At 37.2% G+C, this 9,693-nt stretch overlaps 1 protein-coding gene across 1 annotated transcript; it reads right to left on the bottom strand.

Annotated features, from left to right (window-relative positions):
• Window positions 1–6,847: 6,847 nt before the first annotated feature.
• TCEAL7 (transcription elongation factor A like 7) lies at window positions 6,848–7,297 on the bottom strand. Its single transcript, XM_040265015.1, has one exon. The coding sequence runs from the start codon at window positions 7,220–7,222 to the stop codon at window positions 6,941–6,943; it is 282 nt and encodes a 93-aa protein (XP_040120949.1). The 5' UTR covers window positions 7,223–7,297; the 3' UTR covers window positions 6,848–6,940.
• Window positions 7,298–9,693: the final 2,396 nt, after the last annotated feature.

The raw sequence follows: 9,693 nt of genomic DNA, 5'->3' as shown, positions 1-9,693 counted from the left end.
AACCACTGGACCTCCAGGTAAGTCTCTGATAGTATCCTTTGATGGACAAATGTTATTAATTTTGATGAAGTCCAATTCATCTTTTTTTTTTGGCTAATGAATTGCTTCTGTTTTGTTTCAAAAGTTTTATGGTTTTAGCTTCTACATTTAGATCTTGAATCCATTTTTAGTTTGTTTTTGGATATAATGTGAATTGAGGTCTAACTTCACTCTTCTACATGTGGATATCCAGTTGTCTCATTACCACTTATGTAACAGCTTATACTTTCTCCCATTGAATGGACTTGTCACCCTTGTCAAAATTAATTGGCCATAAAAAAAAAATCAGTTGACCATAGACGTATTTCTGGATTCTCAATTCTATTCCATTTATCTGTATATCTATTCTTATGTCAGTAGTACACTGTTTTGATTACTATAAATTTATAGGATTTTGAAATAAGAAAATGTGAGTCTTTTTTTACTTTGTTTTCCCTTCAAGATTTTTTTAATCTATTTGGGATTTCTTGCAATTCCATAAGAATTTTTGTTAGCTTATCCGTTTCAGGAAAATGGATTGTTCTTGTTTTGAAAGGAATCACATTGAATCTGTAGATTGCTTTTTGCCACTTTAAGAATATAGATCTTCTAATTCATGAGCATGGGGTATCTTTCCATTTATTTAGGTCTTGTTTCATTACTTTCAATAGTTTTGCAATTTTCAGTGTATGAATATTGAACTTCCTTGGATAACTTTATTCCTAAGTATTCTGCTCTTTATCATGCTTTTGTGCATAGAATAGTTTTCTTAATTTCATTTTTGGATTCCTCATTGCTAGTATATAAAAATACAACAGAATTTGGATGGCTATCTTGTGTCTTGCAGTTTGCCAAGTTAGTTCATCTATTAGCTCTAGTAGCCTTCTTGCATACTCTTTGGGATTTATTATATATGATGTGCTTAGTTGCGTCCAACTCTTTGTGACCCCATGGGCTGTAGCCCACCAGGCTCCTCTGTCCATGGGGATTCTCCAGGAAAGAATGCTGGAGTGGGTTGCCACGCCCTCCTCCAGGGGATTTTCCCAACTCAGGGATTGAACCCAGGTCTCCTGCATTGTAAGTGGATTCTTTACCATCTGAGCCACCAGAGAAGCCCATATAGTGTCACATCATCTGCAAATAAAGATACTTTTTTTCCAATTTGGATTTGATTAATGTCTTTTCTTGCTTAATTTCCCTGGCTAGAACTTTCAATAAAATATTGATGAAAGCAGGCAACGTTGTCTTGTTTCTGATATTACATGGAAAGATTTCAATCCTTCACTGTGAGTATAATTTAGTTTTGAGTTTCTTATAAATGTCCTTTATCATGTAAGACAACCCTCTTATATTCTTAGTTTGTTAAGTGTTTGTATTATAACACAATGTTGGAATTTGTCAAATGCTTTCTTTTATATTGAGACAATGTGTTTACCTTTCTTATATTAATGTAACATATAATGTACATATTAATATATATATAATGTAATCTATATTATATTACTTGATTTTCATATATTGAATCACTCTTTCATTTTGTGGATAAATCCTATTTCAACATGATATAAAATCCTTTCAATATGCTGATAGCTTAGTTTGGTAGCATTTTGTTGAGAATTTTTACATCAGTATTCAACAGGACTTTCAAGATGATTATGTATTTCTGGCATACACTGGTAAATAAACAAACAAGTAAAATTATGTACATGCTATATGACCTAGCAGTCCCACTGCTTTTTATTACTATAGAGATATATGTACACGCATGCTCAAAAATGCATAGATGGATTTTTACTGTGGAATTGTTTGTAAGAGTCAAAATATTGGAAATAGCCCAAGTCATCAGGAGGGAAAGATCAAATAAACTATCCTCTGTCTAACAAAACTACATAGTCATTAAAAAGAATGAGATTCTTTTTTGAAGCATCTCTAGGAATATTTTTAAGTAACAACAGTAGTGCAGTAAATGTAATTTTATAACATTTAGTTAAAATGTATACTGAAATATATAAATTTCTAGATGGATAGCTGTCAAACTGATAAGTGTTTGTGGAGAAGGGATTGAAATTGGGCTAAGGTGTAGTTAAAGCAGTATATTAAGATTAACGAGGTTATCTCACTGACTTTGTCAAGGTGTTAAGATGTGGCTGCTCAGTCATGTCTGACTCTGTGACAGCATGGACTGTTGCTCACCAGGCTCCTCTGTCCATGGGATTAGGCAAGAATACTGGAGTAGGTTGCCATTTCCTCCTCCAGGGGATCTTCCTGACTGACTTACTTGAAAATGGTTTATTATTCCTTCATGTCAGTTCATGAGAGTTATTGGCTCTCCAGCTTGGCTCTCCTCCATTGATTGTTTGGGTATCTAGCCTGTATTCATCTCACAGTTTTATGTGTTCCAGATGGCACACATGGTTTCCAAGGTTACTGAAAGGAATGTGGAGAGATCACCCTGCATTGTTTATAAGCCTTAGATGTGTCTTATATTACATTTAATGGCCCCGACATATGTGCAAGGAAAGCTGGAAAAAGTAAAAGAACACGAATTTTTTTTTTCTTTTTGGCCTTGCTACTCACCTTGCTGAGTCTTAGTTCCCCTACCAGGGACTGAACCCCAATTCCTCACAGGAAAAGTGTGGAGTCCTAACCACTGGACCATCAGAGAATTCCCAGAACATGTACTTTCTGATCAAGCAGTTTTACTTTCCAGAATCTATTCTACAGAAATAAAAGCTCCAGTAGTTTGAATATATGTACAAGCATGCTCATGGCAGGTAGTAATTCTTTTAGTGGGCAAAATATTGCTTGAAATAGCTTGAATGCTAATCAACAGGGGAATAGTTTGAATAGCATAGATTATATTCATACTATAGAAAATAGATTCATTGCATTTGTATTCACTGACCTTTGGAACGTCCTATAAGACTTCCAAGCTGAAATGAAGGGACACAAGGTAAATGTATAATGAAGTCATATGAAGACATAAACAACAATGGTAGAGATAGCTACATAGCTAAATACAAAAGCAAATAGTTTTGCATATTTGGTTTATAACTTCTCTTTTTTCTTCTATATGACTTAAAAGACAAATGCACAAAACAATAACTGTAAAGTTAATGTTCATACATAATCATAGACTCAGTTTCAGGTGAGCTGTACAGGAGCCTTCTTATAATCAGAGAGCCTACTGGTTTATAATTCATAATTAAGAGCTCCTGAAAGTCATAATGTAACATTATAATATTTAGCTAAAATACAAAACAGAAATATATAAAATTTTAGATGGATATCCATAAAGCTGATAAGTGTTTAATTGTGGGAAGAAAAAGGAAATTGAATGTGTGGTTAAAGCAAATTATATTAAGGTGAGCTAGGTAATTCATTACTTGTGACAATAGCAACATAAAGATATATAATGTCTTTACTCAGCAATATTCACAATAAGAATCTCATTCTTGGCTGATTCATGTCAATGTATGGCAAAAACCACTACAATATTGTAAAGTAATTAGCCTCCAATTTAAAAAAAAAAGAATCTCATTCTTTTTAACTACCACGTACTTTTCTTAGTATATAACTAGACCACAGTTTATTTGACCTTTTCCTTTTGATGAGTTAGCTATTTCTAATATCTTGGCTTCTACAATGTCACAATAAACATCCATCTAAGCAATCTGTGTATATATCATATATCTCAGATATATATCTCTATTATAATACAAAGCAGTGGAATTTTATGTAATATGGTATGTACATATTTTTATAGATTTGTTTATTTTTTCCTTTCCATTTGCAAAAGCTATTGGGGCACTAGAGATATTTTCCTGTTATTTGTCATGATATTGCAAATATTTTTCTTCCAGGCTATTTCTTATTTTTAGATATTTATATGTTTTTTCTTTAACAACCGCTGGATTTTCTTTCATGCTTAAGAAGATAATCACAACACAAGACTATATAAGTTTTTCTTAATTTTCATTGCAATATTTTGTTTGTATTTTTCACATTTTCATCTTTAATCTACCTGGGATGTATTTTTGAGTATGTGGCTAGTAGCTATGTTCATTTCCTTTTGATTAGAAGTCCATGTAGTTGATTCTTAGGTTAAAAAAGCTCCCTGAAAATGTATGAAATCTTTAAATAAAAATGTTTATAGCTAAAAATTTGCTCACTGCTCTGATTCTTTCTTTTTTTTCTTTCTTTTTTTTGATCATTTCTTTAGGACAAAGTCTAAGCAGTAGAGTTTGTGAGACATAGAGCATTCAAAGTATAGAGCTTTTGATACTTACTGTGAATGGAAGCAAAAAAATGGATATAGCAATTTACTCTCTCAGTGAGTATGAAAATGCCTACATATTCAATAAAGCTGAGTATTGTAAGTAAACATTTGTATATTTAATAGAGATAGCAACTTATTTTTATTTTTTCATTTTCCATTTGTCTTCTTGCCTTCTACTAAGGCTGAGCAATGCTTATTCTCCACATAGATTTACTTGATGGTTACCCTCAATTTTCCAGCTATGGTAACAACCATTTTGACTTTCAAGAGCCCTTAATTATGAAGTAAAAATGATTAAGCTCTTTGGTGATAAGGAAACTGCTTCTGCACTGCTCAGTTGAAACAGGTTCTATAGTGAGAATTTTTGATGCAGTTTTAGAGAACATAATTTCATGGGAACTCCCAAAATGAAGATTCCAAGGCCATATGTACAGAGATTCTGATTCTGTAAAAGTATGTGTGTGTGTGTGTATGGGGAGATATTTGTCAAAAATTTGTGTTTGTAATAAGTACTCTAGATGATTAGAATGTCAGGAGTTGAATTTTTGAGAGACATCAGTTATACAATGCTATAATAGTTTTGTAGGCTGAATTTGGGGAATAACCCCTTTCCTGTTGTGTTCCTTTTGAAAATAAAAGTTACAGTTTGTAAAGAAATATATTATTCCCAACTTTAAGCTATCAGAGGTAAAACTAGGCCAGTTCAGTTCAGTTCAGTCCCTCAGTCGTGTCCAACTCTTTGTGACCCCATGAATTGCAGCACGCCAGGCCTCCCTTTCCATCATCAACTCCCGGAGTTCACCCAAATTCACGTCCATCGAGTCAGTGATGCCATCCAGCCATCTCATCCTCTGTTGTCCCCTTCTCCTCCTGCCCCCAATCCCTCCCAGCATCAGGGTCTTTTCCAATGAGTCAGCTCTTCGCATGAGGTGGCCAAGGTATTGGAGTTTCAGCCTCATCATCAGTCCTTCCAATGAACACCCAGGACTGATCTCCTTTAGGATGGACTGGTGGGATCTCCTTGCAGTCCAAGGGACTCTCAAGAGTCTTCTCCAACACCACAGTTCAAAACATCAGTTCTTCGGCGCTCAGCTTTCTTCACAGTCCAACTCTCACATCCATACATGACTACTGGATAAACCATAGCCTTGACTAGATGGACCTTTGTTGGCAAAGTAATATCTCTGCTTTTTAATATGCTATCTAGGTTGGTCATAACTTTCCTTCCAAGGAGTAAAAGTCTTTTAATTTCATGGCTGCAATCTATTTCTGCTTTATTGACTATACCAAAGTCTTTGACTGTGTGGATCACAATAAACTGTGGAAAATTCTGAAAGAGATGTGAATACCAGACCACCTGACCTGCCTCTTGAGAAACCTGTATGTAGGTCAGGAAGCAACAGTTAGAACTGGACATGGAACAAGAGACTGGTTGCAAATCAGGAAAGGAGTACATCAATGCTGTATCTCATCACCCTGCTTATTTAACTTATAAGCAAATGGCATGCGAAATGGTGGGTTGGATGAAGCACAAGCTGAAATCTAGATTGTCAAGAGAATTATCAGTAATCTCAAATATGCAGATGACACCACCCTTATGGCAGAAAGTGAAGAGGAACTAAAAAGCCTCTTAATGAAAGTGAAAGAGGAGAGTAAAAAAGTTGGCTTAAAGCTCAACATTCAGAAAACGAAGATCATGGCCTCTGGTCCCCATCACTTCATGGGAAATAGATGAGGAAACAGTGGAAACAGTGGCAGACTTAATTTTTTTGGTTCCGACAAACTAGGCCAAGAACAGTATAATTCTACTTAAGTAAACATTTATTAAGTACCCACTATGCATTAGTCACAGCAGTAATAAATAGAAATATAATGAAATATAATAGCCTTTACTTGAAAATGCAAAATGCAAAGTCCAGTTAAGAAATAATGCTTACATATACATATATATACACTGTGTGCACATGTGCTAAGTCACTTCAGTCATGTACAGACTCCTTGCTCACCAGGCTCATCTGTCCATGGGATTCTCCAGGCAAGAATCCTGGAGTGGGTTGCCATTTCCTACTCCAAGTTCTGTTATTAGGAGTTTGTTGTTTCACTGCCCTTCAAAGGTGATTGACAATTTCTTTTATCGTGTCTGTTTATTTTAGGTTTTGGTGAAACAAGTAATCCACACATACACACACACACACATATAATTCATTTTTGGAAAATGAGAAAATGCAGATAGGTAAAAAAATAAAATAAAATACAGATAACACTGTGATTCACTGTTAACCTTTTGTTATATAATAATTCAGACTTTTTTGGTACTATGACATATATGAATGTACTTATAAGATATACATAGATAGGTATATCTATATATATCATTTTTTCAACATATTATTTTCACTTTACAATATACAATGAGCATCTTCACATGCAAACAAATGAAGCAACTCTATTAAATGAGTGAGATCAGGTCAAAAGATGAAATGATGGCAACAAGAGTCACATGTAAAACATTGAAGGATTGGAATAAAATAGTAGCAAATATTTCACAAGAAAATGCAGACAAAAGGAACCAATGCTGCAATATTAAGAACAGAAAATAGTTGAATTCAGGGGAGAAGTGCATTAAATGGGATATGGACGGTCTCAAGAATGCCTACGGTTAGAAAGCAGAGCCCTAAATTTCTTTCTCAGACCCCTTATCTCTTCCAAACGCTTTTCCATCCCATCTCCCTCTCTTGTCATTTCTTCATCCTTAAAATGCCTAAAGTCTATGTCCTCTTTAAATTCCTCGAGAGACTGAAGCAGTCTTTGCCTAAAATTCCCTTCTGTTTGCTGGCGTTGGAACTCTCCATAGGAGCACTCTTCCTGTCTCTTTGGCACATTGCATTTGGGTGTTCCTTCATTTTCTTTGCAAGATTTTTGCATGATGTAGTGATTTCCTGCTTAAGTCCAGGGAGAAAATGTAAGTAAGATTGCTTCACTTCTTTTGATTCAGCCTTGTCAGTTTCTCTTTGAAGCTGATTACTGGCCTGATACCCTACCCCTACCACACTGGTCCAGCCCTCCTGAAATTCGAGATGCCGCCCCTTCCTCTCCCACCCCTTCTCCACCTCCTTTCTCTTCCTTCAGCAACCCACCATTTCTCCAGCAGACAAAGCTAAATGGCCTCTCTGATGGGCGGGAGAAGGGATGTGGACAGGGAGGTGAGCTGTGAGGCCGCAAATTTAACCCAGCTCTCGACCTTTCCAACGCCCACCCTGAGAGACCGCTGAATGCCTCCCTCATACTGACCAGAGATGGTTTGGGATAGTTTCCTTCTCTTTTTCTTGCCTCGAGAGATCTATTAACACAGACCCTCAGACCTGCTGGCAGAACGGAAGGAGGGGGGAGGAGGGAGTTCTCTGTAAATCAACCAGCCCCAGAGACAACATATTATTATCTTGAATCCAGGATCCTCATCACTGTTGTTGCCCCAAATTTCCTACCTCCTGTCTCTCCTCCTGTTCCTGTCCTTTCCTACTGGATCTCTGTGCCGCCCCCACCTTGCGCCCCTCACCCTCAGGCCTAGTCCTACGAGGGCCACTGTCCCCTCATGCCCCACTTCACTGCATCCCTTGACCAGCAGTCAGTGAGATGAACTATTTCCAAATTATCTCTAAATTCCTCTGTCTCCACCTCAGGATTTCAGCCTTTCTCCACACACCAGCCCATATACCTCATTTCCTTCAATGGAGTTGGGGAAAGAAAAGAAGAAAAAAGGGAAATCTTACCAGTGTGAGGGAAGCTGATTATTTCTAAACTACCACTAAACTTCTGGGTGTCTCTCAAGAGACTTCCACCTACTCCAGCCCCACCCTCCTTCAAAAATACAATTATCTCCGCGGGGGTTGGGGAAAGCAGTCCTAGACCTTCTCCAGTACTAAATTCAGCCACTACCACCCCAAGAGTTCCAGTGGTTCCCTCACACCAACCTGCTGGGATTTAAAGATTTTATGTCCTCTTTCTCTTGGTCACAAGCAGGAACGCCTGCAGGGCAGTAAGGAGCTGGTAGCCAAAGGAGAAAGAATCCCAGAAATACAGGGACTTCACGCCAGCCCCTAATCACGTGAGGATTATGTCATTCTCCAACTCTGGTCCCCACTTTCCCCTCCCATCAGCTGTGCTGGAGAAGTGGAGCAGCTTACCAACCTTCCCCCACCCCCACCAGGCCCTGTCATTCATTTTTGTCACTGCTAATTCCAGAGGTCACAAGGGGCCCCTTCCCCCTGTAGTTGGAATTTGCCTCTGATTACCATAGCCATATTAACAATTGTTACTTTTTAAATGGCTGTGTTGGAGAGAGATTAGTCATCTTCTTCTAAACTACAAGAACAGAAAGGTAGCAGTCTTCCTTTCACCCGCCCTCTCCTCAGTCACTAACAGCCATCATTTTCCTTGCACTTCAATTCTTGCAACCAAATTGGAAGGGATGGGGTAAATTAAGGAAGGAAGCAATGATTGGGATCGTGGTTTGTACTTTTGTTCTGATAATTTCCTATTCTTCCCCCCATAAACATATATTCCCTTAATAATCAGAGATACAGTAACAATACATGCATTTAGAAAAAAGATTCACGATAAGAGGATAAAAAGACCCAGCCATCTGTTTCTGTTGCTGAGTCATAAGAAATGTAGACTTTCCAACCAGATACATTTTTGGAAGTTTAAAAGGTACAGGACAACTAGAGGCTACACCTTTGAGGCACTCCTGAGTATGTGGAGGCCTTTTCATTAGGCGAGCTCCTGATTCCATAATGCTACACACCTCGTCCTTAGATTTTCAGATCTCAAAAGTCAGTCATAAAATTTTACTACTTTGATCTCAGTACCATGCCTTCTATTTCCCAGTTTGTACCATGCCCTTTTAGCTCCCTTAATACTGTGTTTAAAAGATCCCACCTTTCCTCGGCACTCTTATTTAGAATCCAATAGATTTTCATTTCTCCCATACATCTCTATCTTATTTATGTTTCTTTAGACCTTACTCTGGAGAAAGAAATGGCAACCCACTCCAGTATTCTTGCCTGGAAAATCCCATAGACAGAAGAGCCTGACGGGCTACAGTCCATGGGACACAAAACAGTCAGACACGACTTAATGACTAAACAACAACAACAAAGACCTTACTCAGTCACATTGGGGAATTAGAAGCACTAACAGAAACTGGCCCCATTTAGTCAATTATCACACAAAAGTTTTTGTTGCTAAGACTTTTGGTACTAATCAGTGAATCTGTTGTTGATTGGTTAGCTTGAAATATATGCAACAGAAAGAGGGATATGTTCTTTTTTGAAATGTTTTATTTACTTATTTATTTATTTTTGGCCATGTGTGCAGCTTGTGGTATTTTAGTTGCC

The sequence above is a fragment of the Oryx dammah genome, unplaced genomic scaffold, assembly GCF_014754425.2.
Source record: "Oryx dammah isolate SB20612 unplaced genomic scaffold, SCBI_Odam_1.1 HiC_scaffold_23, whole genome shotgun sequence".
In the NCBI taxonomy this organism is placed as follows: Eukaryota; Metazoa; Chordata; class Mammalia; order Artiodactyla; family Bovidae; genus Oryx; species Oryx dammah.
This window is presented reverse-complemented; position numbering and strand designations above follow the sequence as displayed.